Source organism: Porites lutea, chromosome 4 (genome assembly GCF_958299795.1).
Source record: "Porites lutea chromosome 4, jaPorLute2.1, whole genome shotgun sequence".
In the NCBI taxonomy this organism is placed as follows: Eukaryota; Metazoa; Cnidaria; class Anthozoa; order Scleractinia; family Poritidae; genus Porites; species Porites lutea.
In genome coordinates this window covers 11,444,352-11,471,490 of record NC_133204.1, presented here as the reverse complement: position 1 = coordinate 11,471,490, position 27,139 = coordinate 11,444,352, and the positions used below count along the sequence as shown (strand labels likewise).

General features: G+C 42.6%; 1 protein-coding gene across 1 annotated transcript; it reads right to left on the bottom strand.

The window, feature by feature from the left end:
- Positions 1–190: 190 nt before the first annotated feature.
- LOC140934195 (uncharacterized) lies at positions 191–26,780 on the bottom strand. The gene is made up of 18 exons (XM_073383865.1): positions 26,302–26,780; positions 23,785–24,303; positions 22,894–23,358; positions 21,226–21,684; positions 20,005–20,496; positions 18,330–18,869; positions 16,034–16,552; positions 14,849–15,328; positions 13,760–14,209; positions 12,488–13,132; positions 11,154–11,654; positions 9,877–10,425; positions 8,847–9,443; positions 7,656–8,213; positions 5,330–5,929; positions 3,108–3,641; positions 2,227–2,688; positions 191–668 (listed from the first exon to the last, which is right to left on the bottom strand). The coding sequence occupies exons 1-18, from the start codon at positions 26,610–26,612 to the stop codon at positions 191–193; spliced, it is 9,159 nt and encodes a 3,052-aa protein (XP_073239966.1). The 5' UTR covers positions 26,613–26,780.
- Between the last annotated feature and the right edge of the window lie 359 nt (positions 26,781–27,139).

Genomic DNA, 27,139 nt, shown 5'->3' with positions numbered 1-27,139 from the left:
AAGGAAATTTGCGTTTCACAAGGAATTGGGCTAGCCTTATTCTTGGAAGAAAATTTACCGTTTCTCTTTGTTTTACTTTGTATTTGAGGGCAATTTCCAATTATAAGCCCCCGGGGGGCTTATATTTGGAGGGGCAATTTAACGGCGGGTTTTTGCGTAACGAGTTTGGGGGGCTTATATTTCGAGGGGCTTATTTTCGGAATTTTACGGTATCTTTACTGACATACCTTATTCGTCTCCATCTTCGCTTGATTCGACATCTTAGATATCTTCCTCGTCGGTAAACGGAGATCCATTTTCTACCATACTTAAATCGAAGAATATTTAGTCGTCTTCGCCTACGCACGCGTCTTCGGTATCTTCGACGTCGCCGTCTAATTCGCCGCCTTCGTCTGCGACGCCTTCTTCGTCTCCATCTTCGTCGGCCTCGTCGCCCTCGCGGTTTTCTCCAGACAATTCTCCAGCCTTTACGGTATCGTACCCTGATGCGTCTTCCTATCCTAAAACGTCTGTAACGTCCTCTGCAACGCACCACAAGCCTGCCGCGACGTCTTCTGACGAACGTCCAGCGTTTGTAACCTATGCGAACTTTGAAACGCCTTGTGATTCGTCGTATTATGCGCTGCTTCCCATTGTACGTTATCCTGATGTTTCTGCCTCTTCGATATCTGTTTGAAATAATTAAAAAACCTTGAATCAGAACAACGGTTGCTTGAAGAAGTATAATCGTGTAACACACATTCAATAAATGTATTTTTCACCTAGAATCACTGGAAATGACCAAATCCTCCGAAAACTAGACTAGGCCCAGTTCAAACGACGAACGTTTTACGTACCGAACCTAATCCCTTCAATTAAGTACAGGAGAAGATCGACGTTTGAATCAATTAAGTCCGACATATCTAATTTGGGTTCGACCCATGAATTAATTTCGAGTGGCCCACATGGGAATTTCCACCATAGAGCCACTTGTACACCCTGGCTCAAGCCTTGCCATCACGTTGATTTTCTCCATACACATCTCTGTCCACCCATGCCTCAGGTTTTCAATGATTGGGAATTTTCGATGCTAATGAATTTTTTTCTGTTAACATTTCTCTTGCATGACTTTTTTCGTCAAAATGTCGTGTGCGAAGACTAAACAACTATTGAATGAGGTTTTTGTGGAATCCGGAATAATCAGGGTTGGGCTCGGCTGATAACACTTACCGAGACCTTAATTATTTAGGGCATCGCAAAAACCGAATCTAATAATTGCTTTATTAGACATTGTTTTGAAGAAAATAACGACAAACACACCATCGCAAGGAACCTGAATTCATATTGTTATTGGGAGTCATGCATTGGGCGCACAACCTACAGATTAGTCAATTATCTACTAGCAGATTACTAACTAATCTGTAAATTGCGCTGATTTCCAAAATCGGCTTTAGGCTCCTAGCCAATGAGAAGACAGATAATGAGTTTATCAAAGTATAATAATATGTAGTATTTTCTCTTGCATGTCCTCTTTAATGTCCTTTACCTCCCCAAAAAAATGTTTTAGTGGGCCGTCACCTTATTACTTGCCTTGCACTTATCTTCTGGATGACAATTTATCTGGTCGATTGCGCTGTCAGCTATATAAATGGGTACTACCGGTTGACTTACTACTCCGGATAACCCTGCGATAAACTAGCATCATTTCCCAAGGGAATATTGATTACTCCAGTCCCCAGCGCTTCTTGCTACTTAGCCTGCGTCGCAGAAGTACTCAAACCCCTGCAAGTAACGTCTGCAAAGTGACGCAGAGTTCCTTGTTCTGAACCCCCAACGGACTCAACGAATCACCGGAAGTGCGTTTCGAATTTTCCTTCATTATGACTGGCAAATCAACAATGGCTTTTTAATGGGCCAATCATGGCACGTACTCAAATCGTGGCCCCCATCGGGCACCCAGAACAAGGATCGCGGCGCTGGCTGCCAGAAGGACGTGACCAGAGGTTTAGTTTCGTTTTTGCTAGTGAAACGGATACGCTGTTGCTGTATGGACTATTGTGTCCCTAACAACTTTGAGTTTCATAACTGGCTTTTTCAGGAAAACGCTTATTACAGTATCAGTTTTGCATCTCGTGCTTTTACAGAAAAGCAAATAGCCGCAAAGAGATCTTTCAAAAATAAATTTAGTTTCATTAAAAAAATTGCTTTTGAAAATTAAACTTCTTAATTTCACGATATGCAACTTACCGGAACTTTATCCATCGTTTTTTGTAACGCATTCGATATCTACCGCGCCATCGGATGATCGACCTCCAACGTCTGCCGAATCTGAAGCGAAGGACGGCACGCCTACGTCGGCGTCTGTAACGACGTCTACGCCTACGTCGACGGCGACGCAAACGTGTTCGCCAGCGCCTTCTCCTACGTCGACCTCTTCTGCCATAACGTCTTCTTCGTCTTCGTCTTCGTCTCCTAGCAGGTCTTCTCTTTGGTTTCTTTCGCAGAGATGTGTAATGTGCGGGAATAAGAAGTCTAACGCGACCGCCGCGGATTTTAAGCTGTTTCCTCGTGCCTCTAACAACAAAAATCAGCCTTTTCCCGTATCTTTTCACGGTTTTCCGAGTACCGCGGTAAAGTACTTGAATTCGAGTTCCGCGCATCTTGTACCATTTTCGTTTGTAATGCATTCTGAAAACTCCACGGCGACAGCTGCAATATAAACAGAAGCGAGTTAAAACGCATCATTCACTCATTGTTGGCTTTGAACAGAAGCCTTAGTTACATGGGTTTACAAAGCAGTCTTGTCAAAAAAAAAAACACAACAAAACTACTCAAAACTTTCTACGGCTTTCAAAAGGTTGGCGATAACAAAACTCTCAATGCAAAAGAAAGATCGAAAAAGCTCTGTATGCTGCCATGTTGAGCAACATGTTAATGATTGAAAAACGACTAATAACCCAGCAAAATTTAGGAGAGACCCCAGTATCAGTGAGAGCTTATGAATAAAGCACACTTAAAACACGGTAAACCGTAACACTGCGACGCTAGTGTCCCGGTATTCTCAAAGACTGAATTCTAAGATAGGTGTAAATAGGTTAAAAATAACGTAAAAGTGATCGATACAGTACCTTATTACTCTGATCCTTTTTCGGTATCGCATGACCAATTGACGTCCTATTCGATACGTTCTCCTCCATTTCCTCCTGTAATTCAACCAAAGCGAGCTTGGGCGTTTCCGCCGCCTGCCAATTCTTCGTCTTCTAAACCGTCTTCTACGTCTTCGCTTTCTCCTACGTCTCTTCAGCCTTCTGTACCTTCTTCTTCGTCTTCTTCTTTGTCTTCTCCGTCGCCGTCTTTTCCTTCGCTTTTGCCTCCTCTTTTGGCGTCGCATCCTCCTTCGTCTTCGTCGCCGTCTTCTGCGCCATGAAACCTTTCGTCGTCGGCGTCGCACTTGGTACCAACGTCGATTTCTGTATATTCTCACCATTCCCTTTCTAAAGCGTAACAAGCGTGTTCTGCGGCCATACCGAAGGCGGAATTGTCTTCCTGTTACAGTCACTCTTCGCCATTTGCTTCCATATCTTACCCGAAGACGTCTGTTCGGTCTTCGAAGAGTTATCCATCTTCGTCCTCGCTTTATCCTAATTCTTCCAAACGAACACCTAAGAATGTAAAACAAAAGATGGCAAACAGCTTTTTCTACGGGTCTTGTTAAGAAACAGGGGCACCCAACGACAATTTTAGGAAGAATATCTGTTCGGAAGACGATTTGAGATCTAGAATTTTCGAAACATTTGTTGTAAAATTTCTTGCTTGCCTGCCTCTCCTAGGATTTTCGAACATCTAAAAAATGGTATAATTGCCTATTTTAACGAATTTTTACCCTAAAAAGGTCACCTAGAATTTTCGGGAGCCTTTTTTCTGGCTGAAGTTTTCGAAAAGGTAAGTTTTGATCCCTATAATTTTCGGATCACTAGACTTTCAGCTAGGAAGTCCGAACAGATGAAAAATTTTTAGGGGATAAAAATATGCCAATATCTACCGTTTAAATACTAAAACACGTTTAACAATGCTATGTTTAAGTGGTTTTGAACTATATTCTCGTTGGGTGCCCCTGAGGAAAGTAAGTACTGAAAAATGACTATGAATTGTCTTTTTTTTTGGAACTGTATAACGATATCGCAGTGAAAGGCTCAATTTATACAGCTTCGAAAAGAAACATATGCAATCCACATAATCATTATTTCATCTTCATTTTTCCTGAGTATATTACGAACTAGGTAGCTGCTATTTGGCTTCCTAGCTCAATTGGTTAGAGCGCTCACACCGGTACCTCAGAGGACATGGTTCGACCCTGCCGGGAAGCCTAAATTTTATCAAGCACTCTTTTCGCTTCTGCATAAGTTGTATCTTTAACCGTGATGATCTTCTCCACATTTAACTAACGAAAGTACTTTTCGACAAATTAGCCATACAGCCACAAAAGAAAAATAATTTGCTTAAAGCTGCAGCCTCTCATGTCTTGGATTAGAGTCAAGTATTCTGAAATGTTATAAATAAACACAGAAACTGTGTGGTTCATTTCGGTCAACAATTATAGTCTTTCTATTCTTGGGAGGCGCTGACCTTAGGGGCAGAAATAAAACTAAACAGTTGTCTTTTATTCAAATCAAACGACAGATGACCGTCTTTCATTAAACCCCGTGGAGGCGTGTGTGGCCGTGCGGTCTAAAATACCGGGGTCCAAGCATCGCCCTAGACAAAGAACTTTACTCCACTTTGTCTCAACTCATCCAGGTGTGTAAATGAGTACCGGTGACATACTGCTGGGCGGTAACCCTGCGATGGCCATCATCCTGTCCAGGCGCGGATCCACACCGGTTTCCATCGTTTTACGGAAATCGGTTAGATTTTTCATAATAAACATATTTTTAATAATTAATAGAACTTTTCAAGTTGAAATCTGGAAAATGGTCTGGACAAACGTTTTCTTTTCCAATTTCCGGGCATTAGATGCCCCCTCAATGAATCAGAAACCCGGGAAAGAGAACTTTAGGGAGTTGGAATCCAAAAAACTTCCCAGGGCTGCATGACCCCGGGCTCCACTAGAAGCTTGCTCCCTCGGCCCCTTGTTTAGGAACTTGGTCAGTATTTATTCTAGATTCGCGCCTGCTGTTCAAGGGGGAGTAGCAATATTCCTAGGCACTCTTCATGCTAAGGAAGAAGGGATAAGCTCCGGTGCGTTTGGGCCTTTAACTTGTTTGTACCCCTACCTTTTACTTTACCTTTAAACTAAAAGATGGCAAGTTCCTCTTTCAAACAAACAGGCCTTAACTATTGCTTACTTTACCTTATTATACGAGGTTTTCGTCTGATTCGAATTGTTAACCTATTGCGCCGTCTTGTAACAAGCCTCCACCTTCTTCCGTAATAGACACGCATAACGCTTCGACGCAGTCTTCTCTTTAGCCTTCGAGTTCGTCGCCTTGTCCTTCTCCTCCTCCTTCTCCTCCTCCTTCTTCTTCGTCGCCGTCGCCTGTTTCTTCTCCTTTTTCGCCTTAGTTTACGACGTCGCTTTCTTCGCCTGTAACGCAGCCGTCGGCTTCTTCGTTGCAAACGTCTTCGTTTTCGGTTTAATCTTCTTCTCCTCCTCCTTCGTCTTACTCCATATCTACGTCGTCGTCTTCTTCCTCTCTTTCTCAATCCAAACCGCCTTCTTCGTTTTCTCCTTCTTCGACGCGTTCGCCTTCTGTATCGCAGCCTAAATCGCCCTCGGCGGATGGACACCTTTCTGTAACCCCGCTTGTATCGTACCACTAATTTTCGCCTCCTGTAGACAACACGCCTCCAGACTCTCTTGCGTCCGAATCTCACTCGCAGACGGACTCGACGTGTCTTCAACCCGAACCATCTTCGCTTGCGTCTGATACTCCAGCGACCACGGCGACATCTTTAAATCAACAAATACATTATATAAGCAGCATGACTCACACTTTAAGGCGTTGTTCACGTTTTACCTGTATCAGGTATACAGTCGACTCTCTCTTAATGAACACTTCTATAAGACGGACACCTCTGTAAAACGTACACTTAGAGTTGGTCCCTGCCTTTCTTTACTCCCTTTATTTGACTCTCTTTAAGACGGACACTTCTCTAAGACAGACACTTAGTGCCGGTCCCAAAGGTGTCCGTCTTAGAGATAGTTGACTGTACTCCTTTTATCTGACTCTCTATAAGACGGACACCTCTCTAAGACGGACACTCAGTGCCAATCCAAAAGGTGTCGGTATTAGAGAGAGTTGCAGAATGTAGTGCGAGCAGCAATGGCCCAGAACTGAAACAAGCCGTTTACATACATCGAACTTCGTGCGGTTGGCCGAGAGGCGCGGCGCAGCTGCTCTCCGTTACAGAAATCGCGCCGAAATCACCGATTTTATGTGTGAACAGAGACCCAATCAGATATGGTTTTTGTGCCGTCACAAGATACGGTATAATGTGAACAAAGCCTTATACCATAACATAAGCCACAGCAATCGTTTCAGTATTCCAACTAAATCTAGCAAAAGCAGCCAGCACATTAAGGTGGAGAATGGTGTAACTATATTTAAAAATCTTTCCTATTTATATTGCGGATTGTTATTGTCCCTGAATATATTAAATTGCTGACAAATCCGGCAAAGATGCAAGCTCTCTCTTTGGCAGTATTTTTCCTCCTTGAATAGCCATAACCATTCTCTCCGTAGAAACCCGCATGGTTAGTGTCACATGACCACGTTTCTCTTTACCTATAGCTTACTGTTTATATAACGTACTATATCTGCAAAACAATTAGTAGTTTTCACTCCAGTTTCATTAATGAGAACAAGTTGCACAGTTTTTATCTGCTTATTTCCTATTTTTAGAAATCGTCAACTTAAATTGCCGTTAACTGGATATTATGTCTCTCAAGTAAATCACAAACTAAAAAGAGCGCTCAGTTTGTGATAGAAATTACTTACTGCATTGATAATTTACCAGCACTGAGTTGGGTTTGGTGGCTGCTCTTCTTACTGCACATGGCGTAGGTTGGAGCAGTAAGAAGCTAAAACTTCTCGTTCATTATCATTCATTCATAGGATTTGATAGAGCCCAAGAAAACGACTAATGTGGAATTTCGTGCATTTTAGCCGTCCTAGTTTAGAACGGCAATGTGTTATATTTACAGAAGCAGCAGTCGTTTCGCCTTTCCATTCTACAGCTAAGGTGCACTAAATATTGCCTGTAAAATACTCATTTGAGTTTACATCCCTTAGAAAAATAGAGACCTTTAGGTTCGAGGACGAGAACGACCACGAGTATGAGATTTAACTTAAAGTTTTTTCGCGTATTCTAAAATTTAGACACCGAAAGCTTGATTGTACTTTTTTCATTAGAAAAGATAGCACTGTTATCTATGTTGACGGAGTTTAAACCCTGTCTCGATCGCAAAATGATAAAACTTCTAACATTTGATATCTTGTTTTTGCTACCACGACATTCGCGCTAAAACTCGTAGTAGAATGACGACGGCTACCGAGTTTTGCCGCCAAAATGACCCTGGTTCACGCGCGCGCACTACTTAGTATTTAGGAAATCTCGTCCTCGTAGTCGTACTCGTCTTAGAATCTGATAGGAAACTACAGGACAACCACACTTACCTTATTCTTCTGACTCTCCTCCTGAAGCGGATATTAAGGTATCCTCTTCGTCTCAAAACTCTCCTGTATTTTCCTCTGTATTTGAATCTTAACCGATATCGAGTTATTCTACGGCGCTGCAATCGTCGCCTGCTTGTCCTTCTTCGTCGTCGATATCTTCTGCGTCTTTTGACTCGCCGCCATTTTCGCCTTCGTCTTCGCTTTCGTCTTCTCATCCTCCTTCTTGTTCTTCGTCGCCGTCGTTTTCTTCGCCTGCGTACTCTTCGTGCTCTCCTGCGTCGCCGCCTTCGTCTTCGCCTAATTCGTCTTCTTCTTCTCCTGCGATATCCGCGCTTTCGCCTCACAACTCGCTTCCAACTTCGCTTATATCTTAATCTAATTCTTCCTCGACTTATCCTTATTCTACATCTTCTCCTGCCATAACGCACACGGAATACCCGCTTGTACCGAACCACTTTCGTCCATCTGTTACCTACTCGAAGTAGAATTCTCATGTTGGGTTTTCGTAATGACACCCATCTTCTGCGACGTCGTACATAAACTCTGCCTCTTGTACACCTGCAGGAATAAGAAGACACTGTTACTTTTCTGCCACGTGCCCAGCCGCTTCATGGGATTTCTGCGGTAATCGCAGCTTAAGGGGTAACCTTCCTTTATGCCTTTACGTTTTTTAAGCTTTCCCATTATCCTTGCGCCTTGACTACCGCAGAAAATCTCAAAAGGCGCCTTGGTACAATGAGGGTCACTTTTACTACTGTTACTTTTTCAGTCCACTTCTCGACATTTATGTCCACAATTTTCTGATTTTTCGAAAACACCTCGGGCCCGGGTAATCTTGTGCCAGCAAAAATGGCGCCGACCATAACACCAGTTTGACTTCAACTACTTTGATCTTTTTTCGTAAACTTATAAAAATTTAGTAAATTAACAGCGTATTAGTGTATGTCAACACTGAGAGTAACAAACTTTGAAGTACTTTCCAAATTTCTTTCGTTTGACACGCGATAGATGGGTACAAAGTAAAAACGTCCCCAACTCTTCAAGAATAGCAGTATGATAAGGGGAGGGTTGCTTTGTAACTGTAAGAAATTGACTGAGAGAACTTTATGAATTTCTTTTTACTCCGTTGGTGTTCTTGTAACCGCCTATTTGATTATCCTACAAAGGTCGTACATTAGTCATCCTCCATACCTTATTCGCCGAGTCTTCTTATTAAACCGGAAGAACAATCTGCGACGCCATCGGAACACCCTCTTCCATACTCTTCTGTATTTGATTTTCATAACACTGTAACGTTGTCGCCGTCGTATTCGGCGCCTTCGTCTTCGTGTTCTGCGTCTTCTCCTTCGTCGTCGTCTTCTCCTTCTTCTCCTTCTTCGCCGTCTTCTTCTGACCTTTCGTCTTTTTCTCCTTACCCTTCTGTACCTTCTTCGTCTGCGAACTCGTTTTCGCCTTCTTCGTGCCCGTCTTATTCTTCTGTATCGTCTTCTACGACGCCTCCTCGAAATTCGCCTTCTTCGTAGGTAACGTCGTCCTACTCGTCGCCCTCTTCTGCGTCTCCCGCGCGACCTTCGTCGTCTGAGAGTTTTCCATTTATTCCTGTAGCGAACGGAAACTCGGCGGCGTATTCGCACTCTCAAACGACGTCGACCGTAACGGATAGTCAGTCCCCTTCGAGTATATCGCGTGCGTCTCCATTTGTACCTCATGTAGAGCTTAATTCTGTTCTTTTGTTGCACTGTTCTCCATTTTCCTCTACGTCTGACTAAGACACGACTTCTGTAAATCCTGGTGAATATTGAAAGTAGGACAACTTAAAACATTGAAATTGCGTATTGGGTCACGTGCAGTTCAAGCTCACCGAAGGCTATTTTCACACTATACCAGATTGCCTTTCGTGTGCGCTTTAGAGATCGGCGCGGTGCAGCTTCGCTATGTTACAGAAATCGCACCGAAATCACCGTTCATGCGTGTGAATAGACGCCCTGATTTCCGTGCCGACACAGGGATACCACTCTATTAGGGACACTGCCCTTCGACCCAAAGCTATCACACTCAACTCCCATATTACAAACAGCCCTGTAATGCAGATGCATTGATGTATGATTATGTATAACCGTTCATTAATTTGTAAATTGTTATAATTAGGCGTGTCTTTTTTGTAAGTGTTATTTACAACGAAGCACTTGTCAAAGGTAATTGGGAATAGTACTAGGTTTACCTTAAGCGAATGTTCTTTCTTCCATAACGGAACCTGAAAGCTCCTCTTCTAGTGCGGTACACCTTTCGCCATCGTAGCATGTAACGGAACTTCATCACACATCGGCGTCTCTTGCGACCTCTTCCTCTTCGTCTTCTACGAGGCGGGTAGCGCCTTCGTCTTCTCCTTCGTCGCCTCCTTCGCCGTCTCCGTCTACGCCTTCTCCTACGTATTCTCTTTTTCCTTCGTCTCCTTTTCGATCTTCTTCTTCGTCTCCGTCGTCTTCTCCTTCTTCTCTTTCGCCTTCGCAGGCGCCTCCTCCTTCGTCTTCGTCGTCGAGTTCGCCTGGGCATCCTCTTGCGCCCAAATCGTAACCATCTTGCTCTAAACCGTACCTTAACGCTTCCAGTCCTGTATATCCTGATGGTCCTGTTTTTGCCCTTGTAACGAAGACGATACCCGCGACGCGTCACACGAACTGTTCGCCACATGCGACGTAACTTAGTTTGCACCCGGCGTATGGTAATCCTCTGTCGCCCACGATACAGCATTATTCGACGTCGCATGACCCTAAAACAAGTACATATGTGTAAAAGCAAATCAATAAGTTTCCTAGTACAAACTAAAATATTGTATTTTTAACTCCGGATTGTACAGTTAAAAAATGTTCAAAGACAGAGTCTCACTTGGCATGCTTGGTGTTGTTTTTGGATGACGGTTGGAAATACCTTACCAATAACATATAACAACTCAGGAATAATAGACACTGAGCCTATTCCAAACATCTTTTAACTTCCTTTTTTTTAATGATAAGATTTGACATGAAGCTATTTATGTATCAGCTTTTAGAACAAAATTTGTAAATTATCTGACCTATACGTTGAATTAAGAGCTATACGCAATACAGGCAACGCACATTGGTAATGCACTTTCCACCCATTTTTAAGTGCAACCTAAATCCCTGTGGAAACGGATGCAACATTGTTGGCCAACAACTCCCAACATTTTTGGATGTTACATGTTGCGTTCGTTTGCACACCCTGTTGCATATTGTTCCGTGTTGTTGGGAGTTGTTGCACAAAGTTTGAAACCAGTCAAGCTTTTGGCGACGGGCAAACGGACGCAACAACTCCCAACATTGTTAGCCCAATAATGTTGGGAGTTGTTGAGTCCGTTTGCAAGTAGGTTAAAGAAACAATACACTATCAAAAGTGAGAGACAATCCATATCCATTGCAAATTGCGTTATGGACACGAACAGCGACACACAATCAATACATCAAATATTACATTCCCAACCTGACTCTGTAAGATCGTCTCCTGATGCGAACTGCAAGTCGCCTTCTCCTCCTTGTCACATAACGCCACCTCTTGTAATAAATACGTATCCTGCAACGGCGTCGTCGTCTTCTCCGTCGCCGTCTCCTCCTTCGCCTTCGTCGTCGTCTACGCCTTCTTCTTCGTCGTCGCCGTCTTCGCTGTTTGCGTTTGTATCTTCGCCTTCGTATTATCCTTCGTCTCCTCCGCTTTCTACGACGACGTCTAACACCTCTGCGTCTGTATCTTCGTCCCCGGCGTGAACGTCTTCTCAATCGTTTCCATCTTCGTTTCCCCCATTTGAGGTAAACTCTTCCGCGTCGTAATCTGAGCCGACAACGTCTTCCTCTAAACCGTATCTTCCATCGCCTACCACCTATCGTTCGCCATGATTTATTCACCCTGATCTTTAACCGCCTAATTCCACGAGGCACATTTCGCCAAGTTCTCCTCCTCCTCATATACACTCTACCTTTGCGGAATCTGTAGGTACAAAGATACAATAACTGTTTTATCTACTACCTTATGTAGATAAAGAAGAGCAAAGAGTCGAGCAAACTTGATCCCAGAAATCTAGGTGATGGGTACATATGCAATGGATAAATTTAATTCCATTTTTTTAAAAGCTTAATATAATTATACAGCTATTTCTGTTAACATTGTCTTATTTTAAGGTCTCAGTCCTACGCGAAAAGTCCGCAGTAAGATAATTCATACCTTGCCTTTACCTTAGCTTCTATAAGAATGATATAAAACATGACAATCCTATACTTTAGTGCGACAGAGGCTTTATGGCTGATTCTTATAAATTTCTATACAATTATCCACTTCCGTCAGGTTTTCCGGCCAGATTATCGAAAAAAAATTGGTAAAAAAGCTGAAAGATTGTTATGTGGGTTCATGGCGCATAACGCACGCTTTTCTTGCATTAATGACTTCTTTCAAACCGGCGTCCATTTTATGAATACTACAGAGTTATTTTAACTTAAACATTAACTTATATTGAAAAACACAATTCCATTTATTTCTGCGCAGATTTTTCTTAAATGTGATTGCGTATCCCAAGCACTGCAACTTGAAGAACATGTCACGCTTTGATACGCTGTAGGTGGTTAAACTCAATCGTATGTGATTAAAACGAAAGTGTGTATATAAAGCCCTGGAAAATTGGTGTGTGGATATCTTGCGACAAAAACTAGTGAGCGCTACTTTGCCGAGTGGTTCCTTACTTCTTCTTTGAAGGACGTTTTCTATCTAATTGACCCATTATTGATCTAAGTGTAGGCTAAGTGAAAGCTCAAACGGTCAATTAGTACCTTATTCGTCGTGCCTTTCTCTTGTACAAGAAAAGATATTTGCGGCGGCGTGATATCACTCTACACCAGCGGCCTCTAAAACGGAATCGTATGCGACTGCGCCGTTGTCGACGACGTATGCGCCTAATCTTGCGTCGGTACCGTCTCTGCCTTCGGAGTCTCCTTCTTCTCCTTCTTCTTCTTCGTCTGATTACTCTCCGTTTTCTTCTCAATCGTCGTCTTCTTGTTCGCTTTCTATATCGCCTTCCTCGTCTTAGCCGCTGTCTGGTCCTTGTCCTTCGTCTGCGCCTTCGCGTACGACGCCTTATGATCCTTCTCCGTTTTCTGCGCCGCCGTCGTCTTCGTCTTCGTTGCCTTTGTCTTCTTCTCCTTGTCCTACGGCGTCTTCGTCTTCTGCGCCGTCTTCTGATTCGTTTTACCCTTCTCCTTCTTCGCCCATATCTCCTTCTCACTGTCCTCCACCGACCATAACGTCTGACTTTAATTCTTCCGTAGCGCAGTCTTATTCTTCTAAACTTTCGGCCAATACGGACAAATGTTTGTCGTCTGCGGAAACTTACTCGGCGCCACGTCTTAGCATATAAGACGCGGACTCTTGCACCTCTCAAGACTCGCCTACCAACTCTGAATTTTCCGCGGATAAATCTGTTAAAAGAGAGTATAGCTGCATTAGGATGTGGGGAGGAGGACAGGGGGCGAGAGCCCGGAAATGACAGGACAGGAAATCCCGAATTTTATTCGTATTGAGAGGGACCCATGGGCTCCTGGTAAAAGTTTGTTAGCTTTGCATTATCTGAATCATGGCTACTGCAAAGGTAGTTTTGCCTCTAAAATCTTTTAGTGCTTGCAGGTACAGTAGAACCTCTATCACAAAAATCTTACCAGTCAGATCCCTATTATTTTAACCTCTCATAAAAGACCACCTCTTGTAAGCGGCCACAACCACTACTAAAAACACGGTATGATCTTTATGTTCGCTGTTTATAACACGCAATTTGGAATATCCGGAAAACTTTTAAGGACCACATGGAACTTCACATATCGTAACTTAAAAATTGTATGCAATAATTCTTTTAAAAAACGTAGATGTGTCCGAACCCCTATTCGGAAGAGGCCCTCTGTGGTTTGAACCTTAAAGGCGACCACTAAATCCTGGCATTTTGGGTGATTGCTTACCCGAGGTTTCATTGTACTTGATAATTATGCCACCTTTGCCTATGCTGTATTTGATAATCATGCTGGACAGTGAAAAGCACACACAAATATCAATACCTCAGTTTGACATTTCTTCGCTTGTATCGGAATCGAAGGTATTTTCCTTTTCGGTACAGTGATCTCCAACGCCGCCCCCACCTGATTCGCATAACGCATCGACGACGACGTCGTCTTCGTCTTCGCATAATACGCCTCAAACGCCGCCTTCGCCTCCTCTTTCTTCGCCGTCTCTGTCTTCGCCTCCTTCTTAATTTTCCTCGTCGACCTCTATATCGTCGCCGCTTTCGTCTAATAATTCTCCTCCATTGTCGCTTCAAACGATAACGCAATCTTCCCCCTCTGAACGACAATCTACGGTTTTTACCTTTGACGCGCAGGTAGATACGTTTCTTGAACAATCTTAATCGACACCATCTTCTCTTCACGTACACTCGAACGTTCCTTTGCGGTTTTCGTATAGGGAACCACTTCCTTAATCCCTTGATGGACAGTCTGCCTCTTCTGTATCTATTGATTGCAAAAGTGAAAAAAAAAGCACCGTCACATCTTTGGTTACTACTACTCTGAAAACCTGCATTTTTCAAACCATTAATTCTTACTACAACTAGTTTTTCTTTCTCCAGCAAACACTGCAACTGACTTGAAATAGATCATTTTACAGTTATGGGCTTAGTACCCTAGTCTGCGAGTGAATGTGAGGCTGAGCTTACCCTTGCTTTGATACAAACCACCTTCGTTTTGTTACGAAAATTATGCTTGATATACGCCCGATAGGGTATGGTTTTTGAGAGTCTTCACCTTAAATAGAGTATTATTTTCCCCCTTGTTAGCACTGTGTTCCCGATTTGATCCTTAGATAGGGTGCCGTTATATATATCAGCTAAAATTCAAGTGCGCAAATGCCCAGCTACAGGAGAAAAAGTTATCTATTAAAACTGGAATTTACCTTAGTGTATAAGGAAAGCGATTTAAGAAAGATTTGCGTGCACCCATTCAATTCTTACTATTCGTTTTTCCCTTGTATTGGGTCATATTTTAAGGTTTTGGGCCTTAAATAGGGCCAGGGTTGGCGGCACAGACCTATCCAAAAGTTATGGGAGTAACCCCCCCCCCCCCCCCCCCCCGCCTCACGGAAGGTGTATCTACCTAACGTATCGTCGTTTTCGCTTGTATTTGAAGACAAAGCGGTTTCCTCTACGGTACACCCATCTCCAGCGTCGTCTGTATCGAACACGCATCACACAGCGACGTCTTCGGTTTCTGCGTCTGCGCCGTATCACGCGCCTTCTTCTTATTCGTCTCCTCCTTCTTCTTGTTCTCCTTCTTCTTCGTTTTCGTCGGCGCCTTCGTCGGCGTCTTCGTCGCTGCCTCCTTCGTTTTCGCCGTAATCGTCCTCGCCTATAGCGTCGACTTCGAGTTCTCAATCTTCTTATCCTCCGGCCAGATTTTCGATAGAATCGACCACGTCGGATAACCAGCCGAGTTCGTCTTCGCTTGAAAATTATAGTTAGCCTACCACGATATTTACGCACGTTTCTCCACATACGACCAACTTTAACCTTTATTCTAGGACGGCGAATAATTCGTCTTCTTCTTCCGAAAATCCTTATTCCTCTTCTACCGCAACTGTAAAGAAAACAAAAGAAATGTAAAATGCCAATGACAAACGACAAAAGGAAAGACAGAAGTTTTTGCTGGCCAGCATTTCTACGTTTTTGTTTTTGTACATCCACCCTTCCATTTAAATGGAATCTGATCTGTGTACGTTTGAGTAACCACAGAATACGGAGAAATATTTTCGAAGAGCTACCAAATTGTGTGATCTTTGCGTTTTCCTTGTTTGGCTCTCAAGAGCGCTGTATGCATAAAAAGACTACAGCGGCTAGCTAAGCAGGAGCCTTGCCCAGGTTTTATCTCCATAATCTGTCTTCAACTCATACGAAAGCCGAATCCAACAATTACCAATTATTGGCGAAGGATATGTTTACTTGTCTAGAAGACAATTAGTGAAGAAAATTACTCATTTTTGGGAATTTTCACTCGTTTTCGACGGTTAGCGCTTCGGCTTTGAAGCTTCAGTAATAAGAATTAAGTCACACCATGCATTCTCCAGATAATTTGAATTCAAAATGTACGTATACGTTGATCCTGTTGGCTGAGATTACGTTAACCAAGTGTAGACAGATGCAACTCTCACAGGTACAGTATGCTTAATAAATGTCTTCTAAGATAACAGCCTTCCTCACACAGGGTTCATGGCACCCAGGGAGCAAAACTGATCCCTAAACAAATAACTGTAAAAAAAGACAATCGTTGTAATTATTTTCTCACCTGATTCTTATAAACCGCTTTCTCCCCCGGATGACGAGTCTGCGCCTGATGCGATACACTTTCCTCCATCTACGACGGTAACGGAATCGCATTACACATCGACGGCGTCTTCTTCTTCGTCGTCTTCGCCTTCTTCGTCTACGTCTTCTCCTTTGCCTTCTTCGTCGCCTTCTTCTCTTCTTACGGCGCCTCTGCCTCCTTCTTCGTCGCCGTCGTCTCCTTCTTCTGAGTCTCTTATACCTTCTTCGTAGCCTTCTTCTCCTTCGCCGTCGGTTAAGTCGCTTTCCGCGTCGGCGGCGTCCGGGTAGACTTCTCCAGCGTTTTCTCCAAAGCCACCTTATTCTTCCGCCTATGAGGCGCAGCGGTCGGTTTCGCTTTTGGTAGCGGATAGTAAGTTTTCCGTAGCGCGGTCTGAGCTTTCTCCAGCGACCTAGGACTTTGACGCTAACCTGCCTCTTTGTGTTACGAACGGTTTTGACTCGTCCCCCTACTCTGACACGTACCGTGCGTCTACCCAAGCTAAAATGAACAATGGAAATTGTCAGGAGAATCTGGAGAATCGAACATACCCTTACTTGGACAACCCCTTACCAGGACATACGACTCCTTTAAAGCGAAGATATGACTTCTGTGAGTCACACATGACTCAAAGGTGCTATACCTCTACAGGAAAAGGTACTGGAACTGGGCATACTCGTTTGTAAGAGTTTGTATAGGTAACATATAGTATGATTTGTACTGACATTTGGCATAAATGCCACGAGTGATATTTAAAATTGTTAGACGTAATTCGAGGGGTATTTATATCAAATATCACGTACAAATCATGCTATTATTTGTTTATCCTACTACCCGCAAAAGGTTTGTAATTTTCACATGCAGGTATTTCAAATTAAGCTGAAATACCACTGCTCTAAGCCGATCAAGTTGCAGAAATTTCTCATGTAGTAGTTTAAAAGACGGAATCCACCAGGAAATTGAGTAATTTTAATTTTCAGTGGACAAAAACCTTGTACCAGAATAATTTAAACAATATTGCATTCTTTTATACATATTTCAAGGGTTATAGGCCTTGTGGGACTATGCTAGGTTTGTATGGTTTATAGGAAGTATTATCGAGTGTTTGTAAATTTAGTAGTCATAATAATTAGTTGTTTAAGTATTGTAAATTAGTTGTTAAGTAATGTATTTCAGTTGTAAGTTTTCTGACTGTCTTTTTCTTTCTTTTGATTTAATAGTATTGTAATTATTTTAGTTAAAGCCTTCTTTTATTCATGTAAATTCTTCAAGTTTTTTTGCTGACCTTAGGCCATTTAAGCACCCGCCTTTCTTTATTCTCGTGTATTTTTCTGTAATAACACCAAAGAAAATTTCTTATGAAAGCCCGAGAAAATAAACGTCAAACTTCACAAAAAGACATCTTGGACATGAAATTTTCAAAATTTGACCTGTGTATTCACAATTCTTGCAAAACTTGACATTCACTTGCTCGGGCTCCCATAAGAAATTTTCTTTGGTGTTATTACGGATAACTAACTACATCTATAGCCCTTGAAAAATGTAAAAAAGAATGCAATATTCTTTAAATTGTTCTGGTACAAGGTTTTTGTCCACTGAAAATTAGACTTACTCAATTTCCTGGTGGATTCTGTCTTAAATTCTTTCTTAAACGATCATACCTTTACCATGAAGTTAATAGCCTTAGCAGAATGTCTAATAAAGTCAAATAGAATAATAGCGAGCGATTAACACCACACCCCTTTGCCGCATGCGATGCGCTTAGGAAAAGACTACGACCTTGTAGAGGGTATGATTTTCGCAATGCGATTTTTGTCCCACAAGACAACGGTTCACAGCACTTTCTTAAGAATCAACAAAGGACGCTTGGATATGCGTTTTACAGTTAAAAAATGCTTGGTTAAATAATTATGAAACCGCTTCACTATAGCAACAATACCTGATATTGATATCTAACATGCAGATTATATTCCAGCCCACAGAACCCCTTTTCTAGTAGCAAGGAAGCGCTTGAAGATAACTTTTTGGGTGCTTTAAAGAACTGTACCGTAGGCATGTCAACTGATTTTGTGAAAAGAATATTCGAAACTTGCTTTATAACCGTTGGGGCTTTTGGTACCCATGCTGAGGTACTGACACCCTGTTCCAGGCGTTCAGGTAGTAGAGTGCGGCGGTCAGTGGGGAGCGAGTTAAATTGTACACCGGGAAAACGGGGGTGGGGGGGGGAACTGAAAAAGCTTCGTGGGGGGAGGGGGTACCTTTAAGTTTAAAAACTTACTAGAAACGACCCCATGTCCGTTTACCAGCTCGGAATCGGAGAACTCGTCCTCTACGGTACACTCTACGCCACCTGTTTCTGTAACGGAAACGTATTCCGCAGCGTCGGCGCCTAACTCTCTTTCTCCTTCTTCTTCGACGTCGTCGCCTTCTTCGTCGTCGCCTTCGTCTTCTTCGCCGTCTCTTTATCGTTCTTCGTCTCATCCTGGTCCTTCTACGCCGATATCGTCTTCGCCGTCTTCTTCGAACTTTTCGCAGTTTTCTTCTTCTTCTCCTTCTTCGCCTTCGTCTTAATCGTATTCGTCGTCTTCTAGAGATTCTTCGCCTGATCTTTCGCCATCTCCTTCGGAGGAAGTACCTAAGCGATCCTCTTCTAATCATAACGCGCCTTGTTCGTCTCCTGTACCGCAATCCCCATGTTTTTCCATATCGTTTAAGTGTACGCCATACCTTGTACACCCGAACCTGGAATCGGCGTCTTGTTCGTCTTAGAGTACGGCGTCTTCTGTTGTAAGTCACTACTACTCTGCGCCCGTAGAATCTGTAAGAAAAAAACAGAAATAAAGAAGTCATTTAATTATAGGTTGAATTTTATATATGTTCTGAGGACTGTTTGTAACACATTAGTAGCAGCAGAAGCTCGCCACTTTAATCGCGCCAATCATTCTGGCCAAAACATGGCAATTTCCAGTGTCCCTCTTTACCAAAGCAACATGGAGAACCACAAAACTCTAAAGACAACCTTTTCTTTCAAGGCCGCGCTGTTAACTCCAACAGAATGTGCGAACGCGTTTCATTCAACTAATTTGTTGTTGTTTTTTCACGTTCCACCAACTACTACATGCGCTATGTAAACATCACCCACTCGCACAACCTTCTGATTCACTCTGGGGAAGCGGTAGCAATCCAAACGTCAGCTACTCTATTCCAGTGCTAGCTAGTGTACTTTAATAATTCATTTGATAAAACCAAATCGTTGTATTTCACTCCCCCAACGACGCAACACAACAGTTTCTGTACAAACTAACGCGTTGCATAGTTGTAATCGATCGAAATGTAATACGAATACATCCTGGATTATTCCGGCATACCATTTATCAAATTAGACTGATATGAGCAGAATGTTCAGAACATATTCAATTTATACCGGAAATGAAGAAGCAGGTCAATATGAGGAGTATTACTATTCCAGAATGCGGTCAATCGAACGCACCCTAAACCCTTTAACACAATTTACCGATTTACACGATCTCCCGTTCCTTATTATAAGCTTTTAACTGTGGGGTACCGCATGTAATCAAAATTGTAAAATTGTCACTTCTCAAATGCGGCGCTTATTTGATGGCCGCACTTATTTGAGTTGGACAATTTCACTGACATGCCCCGAGGGGAATATACAATAAACTTCATTCGTTCATTCATTATATCATGGCCGCAGCGCTCATAAAGGGGCGGAGCTTATTTGAGTAAATACGGTCCTTAATGTTATGACGGACTGCCGTTTTACGCAACACGGAACAACTAAACACACAATTTTTCAACTGGTCGAAAATTCGACTGGTGTGGTCTGAGCTAACCTTAGTAAGTGTAAGGTAGTGGTCATAGTATTTGTAATGTGGTTTCCTGATTTAATCATCAATCAATCGATCAATCGATAAAAAAAAAACTCCTCTAACCTAACTCGTCCGGATCCTCTTCTGCCGCGGAAAACAAGTTTCCGTCCTCTGCGAATAAGATTCCTCCACCGACGACGGAACTTAAACCGCATAACGCATCTTCGACGCCCTCGTCTTTGTCTTCTTCGTATCGCTCGTCTTTGTTTCCTTCTTCGTCTTCGCTGTACTCTTCTTCTTTTTCTCCTTCTTTGTCGTCGCCGGCGTCTCCTACGCCTTCTTCTCCTCCTCTTTCGGCGAGATCGTCTTCGGCGTCGTCTTCCTCTTTTGCCTGCATATCGTCTTCTTCTTATAACCTTTACAACTCTACCTACGCGGAACCTCGGCCGACCGCGATAGAAGCTCAAGGATCGTCTTTTTCGTCCGTAACGAAGCACAAACCGTCGACCGAACCGTCCAACCTTTCGCCATGTATTTTTAACTCGAACGTTGATTCGATAACTTCTGGTAATCCAGCGAACTCCGTACTGGATTCGGATTGTACCTCTGGTGATTCTGAAAAAAAAGACGTAGGGAAAATGATTAACCAAGCACCTTGCAGAATTGTGCCCTCTTCACCCAGTAACAAACCGAGATTTATTTTCAGAGAGTGGTGAGTTGATAACATTGAGAGTTTATGACGACGTCCATAGTGTAAACGTCACTAAAATATGGAATTCGCGTTCCTTTAACAATGATCACGATACTTTGTCTCGCCTGATGTTTCAAATAAAGGCGATTTTACGGAGGAAAAACTTAGGGAGCATACCCAAGCTCATTACGAGAGGAAAAACCTCGTTGCGTGTTCACGATGTTCATAAGACTTCACGTCTTAGTTGTGCAGAGGACGCCAAAAATGGACCAATAAGTGTGACGGACCTGCAGAGGTGCTATACAATGTGGACCAAAGAGCAAAGACGTTTTTGAGCGACGCTTGTCAACCGGAAAGGGGACATTTTGAAGTACTGGGTAATGGTTTTGCCCACATTTTTGCACAGATCTTCTCTTGAAGAGGAAATAAAACTACACTATACAAATTTGGTAGCTTCAAGGCATATTAAAAGAGAAAAGGCTTCACTCTCGGTTGACGTGCCTTGCTCAACTGAAAGCGCCCTGTGCTTTAGCTCCTTATTGTTGCTATGGCTTATCTTTGCCGATCACCGTCGTTTCAGAAAGTTCCCTTTTTACCTCTGGCGCGCATCGAAGACGTAAAAGATTAATTAATCGGTATTATCAATACGTTACCTGATACGTCGCACCGTTTTTCCAAAACGTATCCTTAGACCTCTTCGCCTTCTGAAGACAGGATACCATCTGCGTCCTCGGCGAATTCGTATCACACATCTTCGAAGTTGCCGTCTTTTCCTGTGCCTCAATCGACGTTTTCTCCTCTTATACCTTCGTAATCGTCTCCTTCGTCTTCTTCGCTTTCTTCTCCTTCTCCTCCTTCTTCGTCGCCTTACTATGACCCTTCTACTTATTCTTCGTCTGATTCGTTTCCATCTTAACCTTAGTTTGACATTCACCCGTCCTTTGTAGAGTCGGACTTTTCGGAAGCGACGACGGTATTTTAATAACCATTTTCTACCACGTTTTATGACTCTTCTCCAACGACGTCCAACGCGAATTCGGATACGGTATGTTGGTTTACGGTATTGTATCCACCTTCCACCCCATCGGACACGGAGAACGCCAAAGCGGTATCTAAAAAATGGTAAATTGAAATACAATGAAAGCACAAAAACGTAAATACGGGTATTGATGTTTTAATAAGTGACCTCCTTTGAGCAAAAGATTCTAACGCCTATTAGGCATAGTATATTCTAAAACGATGGTATATTGCATTATTTACTAATACGCAGGAAAAGCGACCTCAAATCCATCAAAACAAGGGCGCTTGTTTCTTGTTTTTACTAGTTCCGACAACTAAAAGAACCTAACGGAAACCTATACGACACGAAAGCTAGTTTTTGTATCTGCCGTGTTTGCTATAAGGCGTACATCTTTCCTTCAGCTCCGTTTACACGGCAGATGTTAGGTAGGTTAAGCATCGCGTTTACGTCAAACAGCAAACGCAAATTTGTACCGCTTCACCAAGTTTCCCCTTCACTTGTCCTTTGCTGTTCATTACATCTATACATAAATTAGTGGTTTAACGCAATTTTTTTGTCGATAAGAATTGTTTTCAGCTGTTTTAATCTGCTCATTTTCTATTTGAGAAATTCTCAACTTGAATCTGACGTTTGCCGTTTGCCGTATACGTGAAGTTTAAACTCTCTGTTAGAGAGATTAAGAGTCACGTTTACACAAAACGGCAGACGTGAATTTGTACCACGTGACCAAGTTTCCCCCTTATTTTCCGTTTACTCTTTATTGCTTCTACACAAAAATAAGTAGTTTTATTCCAGTTTTAACCATAGGAATCGTTCGGGACTGTTTTTATCTGATTATTTTCTACTCTGAGAAATTCTCAACTTGAATCTTAATCTCTCTATTATCGCGTTCCACCGCGAGAAGAGGTGGGATTTGCCGCAAGTCAAAAATGACCTCTAAACAGCCTCCTTTTCCCCAATGACTCCGCGGACGTAACCTGTTGCAAATAAGTCGAAGAAAATTCGCTCACGATATAAATTTGGTGCAAATTTGTTGCAATTTACGCAAGATACCGTGAGTACTCCGGGGAGTTTATTGTAATACTCGTGTTCAATTTTCTAAAACATTACAACCTCAAAGCCGAAAAATTCATTTTAGAAATTAAAAACGAAGAAGAACTCGTTACGAATGAATGGTGGCCGTATTTATAATTTCAAATTTGGATCTTACGCCAGGAAAAGCATTCGTTGTCTTTCTTTGATGCACTATTGTTTAATTTTTGAAACGTACGTGCCAAAAATTACAGTAATCCTCTAATACCTCAGAGTCTTTAGTTTCCTCCTATAACTGAACACGAGTCTCTTACGTCTCCTGAACACTGGTCGCCACTTTCGTCGGAATCGGAAACGTAACACGCAGCGACGTCTCCTTCTACGGCGTCTTCTCTGTCGCCGTCGTCTTCGTCGTCGTCTTCGTCGTCGTCTTCGTCGACGTCTTCTTAACTTTCTTTTGTATCTTCTTCTCTTTCGTCTGATTCTCTTCCTCAGTCGCCTCCTTCTTCTACGTCTTCCTCCATACCTGATTTTCCTCCAGCGGCCTCTAATGCGCCATCTGATTTTTCTCCTTCCTATTATAAGCCTTCGGTTGACACCTCTGTATCTTACACGCAGGCTTTTGCCCACACGTTTGACGTATCTATAAATTCTTCCCTTGACACGTATTCGAATCCTTCTTGTTATTTTGCGCACGTATTTTCGTCCAATTCTCACTCCTCGTCGGAAGTACCTGGACAGAAACAAAGGCATCATAAAACCTGTCGCTCATTAATAACAACTAAGGCCTCCCGAGAGTGAAGTGTTCCTGCAAAAGGTAGCCTGCAACACGGGCGTTGTTTTTTTCGCGTTTTTAGGCAAGTGAAAGAAAGCGCGAAGCACGCGAGGAGCGCCAGACACGCGCGAAGAAGGAAGGAGAACAAAGACTAAAATTCTTTTTTTCTGCACCTTCCCCTGTCGTGCATATCTGGTCCTCTTTGCTCACCTAAAAAACACGAAAAATAACGCCTTTTCTGAAGGCTAGGTAAAGGAAAAAACTAAGCGATGTTAAAAAGAACGGGGATATCCATCTATAAAATGACATAATTCTACGTTGCCACGCAAAGTTCTCCTATATACAGGAGTTTTGTTCCTATTTTAAATAAAAAAAGGTGCAAACCTAAATCCTCGCCATCGGCCCTTAAATTTTATTTTAAGTCCACGACGCGTTCTGTAAACCTTTCTCCACACACGGCGATACCGGAACCGTAACACGCAAACTCCACGCCGTCTTCTACGTCGTCGTCGTCTTCTTTTACGTCGCCTTCGCCGCCTCCTCCTTAGCCTTCGTCGTCGTCTTCTTCTCACTCTCCTCCTCTTTCGTCGTCTCCGCTTACGGATTCTTCTTCTCCTTCGTTTTCTAAGTACTCGTCTTAAACGTCTCCTATACTTTCGCGATCGCCTTCGCCTTCCGTACACAAGAGATTTCCACCTCCTTCTTTTGTATACCCGCACTCCTCTTCGCCCTATTTTAATGGGTCGTCTTCTGCGGCCTTTTCTGACATAGTACAGCTTTCTTCTATACACCTTTACCCCACACCAGCGACGGCCTACTAGTACACGAAGTCGCCTTTTTACTCCAGTCAATCGAGCCCATCGACGCCCTGGTTTCCTAATAAAGAGTCGTCTTCTTGTGTATCTAAATGGGGAAAACAATGTAAGTAAAGTGGAAATCACTTTATAGCCGTAAGTAATATTTTAAAAGGAAAACCACTTAACATAATGTGACTGCGTGACGCGGTAGTCATGTCAGCCCACAATTGACCTGCTCACTACTGAGTTCTCAGCAGCTCAGTGGTTGGAGCATCCGACTAGTGTACGGAAGGTCGTGGGTTCAATTCCTTCCTAATTAGCCAAAGTCACAACTCAAAAAACTTTTAAATTTCACTTTGTAAAATATTGAAAAACAAATAGTTCCTGGTGATAGGTCTGTCGAAGAGGTTGTATTTGAATGGTCACACGATAGAATTTTGTCCCCAAACTCAAAAGTTACAGCCTTCCTGATAGGGAAGGTTCTAACCCAGAGATGATCCCCGGTGTTGCTTCAGTCATTCTCCATGGCTCCCCACAAGGAGGGTTTTTTTTAAGGCTCCTTTTTACTACAGACGGAGGTAGAGTAGGGGTCGTGAGAACGCCTATGAAACAGTGAAAACTATTACTCGGAGTCATAGTAATCGACGGAATCGGAGGGGCAAGAATCATAACGTGTCATTGTTTACGATGGCGTCGGTTACTATTTAAAAGGGACATCCAACGACGCAAAGACAACGGGAACGTCGCTTAAAAAGTCAATTTGCGCTGTTTTAGTCTTTATCGCGGTTTTTCCTACCCACTTACTTTGTCAAATGTAGGTGAACCAAACTGGAGTTGAATTCCAATGGAACATATCCAAGTTTGAAAAGAGAACTAAGATTTCGCTGTTGCTTGTTTACGTTACCCATAAAACGCGAAATTGAGCATTTACGCGTCGTATGTAGTCGTGCAAAAGCGGCAGAGAAATGTTACAAAAAAAGCGTGATGCACGTGCAAAGTTGTTGTTTTGCTTATAAAACCTATTGTTATTTTGACGTTCTCGTTGCCATCGTGTCGTTGGATCTTAAATTCCCTAATGAAAACCAGATTGTCGGAGTTGCAAGCAGAAGAGGACGAATATCAGCCAATCACAAAGCCCGTTTTCCCACGTCTTGATTGGTCTGGTACTTCCGCTTTTGCTTGCAATGAGCTACGTCAGTCTACTTTTGACCTGGAGTCGTAAGCGTAATCAGACTTCTCTTTCACTACATCATTAAGCACCGAGAATACGACTGCAATTCCGACTTTGTCGCTAGTATAAACCAGCTTAAAGTCGGCCTCATTTATGGTTTCTCGTTTAGTTAGAATAGACTCTGTTTATGCAATTAGAAAGTATTACAAAAGTCAGTACCATTAACAGATATCACTTGTTCATACAAAGGTAATTTGTATAAACCTTGAGAGCAACAGGTTTCAAACCGTTTTTGGACAAAAAATTCAAGGACTTTTAAAGGACACATTTCCCATTTTTCAAGGACTCTATTCAGTGCAAAAACATGAGCACTTTTATCCCAAAAGTCTTTCTGCGTTTGCTCCTTTCCCTTTGCAGTTCTCCTTAAACTACAAAGTTAGCTTTGTAATTCAACGACTTTTCAGCACCGACTGCAATTTTCAAGGACTTTCAAGGCCTTGAATTTTTTTTAAAAGTTCAAGGACTTTCAAGGTGTGTGCGAAGCCTAGAGCTAAACAATTTGAGTTGTCAACATCTACGCCAATATAACATATAATTCGCACGAATAAAAAGGTCCTGCTTTACTCTTACAACCACAACTTTCTTCCAAAACAAAAGAAGATTTCATTCATATAGACCTCTAAGCAGAATTTCTCATTCCGGATACCATATGGGGAATGGGTACAAGACGTTGGCGCTATGATTTCTGGGATCATTTAGTCGGACAAGTGCTACTTATGATGATTAATGGTTGCACTCAGCACCATCGACCAATCATATAATCAGAAATCTCTGCACTCAAAGTTTATACTCATTCTCCCTGGAGTTTTTGAAGGGGGAAATTCAACAGCATTCAGATAAGCGCGGCTTGTCTTTCACCCAAAGTAAACGTACCTTAACCGTACGTTCTTTCGCCGTAAACGGAACACCAGGCGTCTTCTCCTTTGATACACCTTTCTCCACCGGCTACCATAACGGACACGCAGCACGCACCGACCACGACGTCTTCGTCTTCGCCTCCTGCGACGTGCCTTTCTTCTTAGTCTCCTCCGCCTACGTCGCCGTCGCCTAATCTTGCGCCTTTTTCGTCTTCTCAATCTCCTTCTTCGTTTTCTCTTTCTTCTTCTCCTCAACTTACGCCTTCTGTTTCTTCTACCATATCTACGCCGTCTTATCACCTTCTTCCAAGATCGCTTATATCGCATACGTATACCCCTCCGTGAGATTCTAAGTAGCCTCAACTTTCGTCTGTATTTGATTCTCCATTTTCCAAGATACAGCTTTGGTCTTCTAAACCTTAAGCCAACTCTCACTTTCAGGCGTCTGCCAGCTGGTCGATAGCGCCCACGTCCAATCTTAACCCGTCCTTTGCGCAAGCTAGAAACACGTAAAATTGCATGGATTAGAAAATTACACAGGCTGTAACTGTTGTTTTCCACACCCTTTTCCTTTCTTTAACCCTCCTGCTTTGTATAAAAATAGACCTCTCATAGCACTGCGGTGAAAACACAAAACACAGTTCAATGTTTAACGCACCACGCTAATTCATGGCATTAAGTTGAGAAATCAAAATGAATTTTAATTTATTTCTGTATAAAACGTTCCGCCATTACCTGACTAGATTCCCTCTTAGTCAAGTTGTAATGATGAAAGCGATGTTACTTATACAGGAAGTAGACTTGAAGTGCGGAAAAGCAGTTAATCTCGTACCTATATACGTACGATGTAGGAC

Bases quoted from the DNA above. Each gene is read 5' to 3' on its own strand.
- LOC140934195 (XM_073383865.1), bottom strand. From the start codon at position 26,612: ATGCGATATAAGCGATCTTGGAAGAAGGTGATAAGACGGCGTAGATAT. The intron at 24,304-26,301 runs GTACGTTTACTT...TTCCCCATTTAG, and splicing joins CGAAAGAACGTACGGTTAAG to ATACACAAGAAGACGACTCT. The intron at 23,359-23,784 runs GTTTGCACCTTT...GTTTCTGTCCAG, and splicing joins GGCCGATGGCGAGGATTTAG to GTACTTCCGACGAGGAGTGA.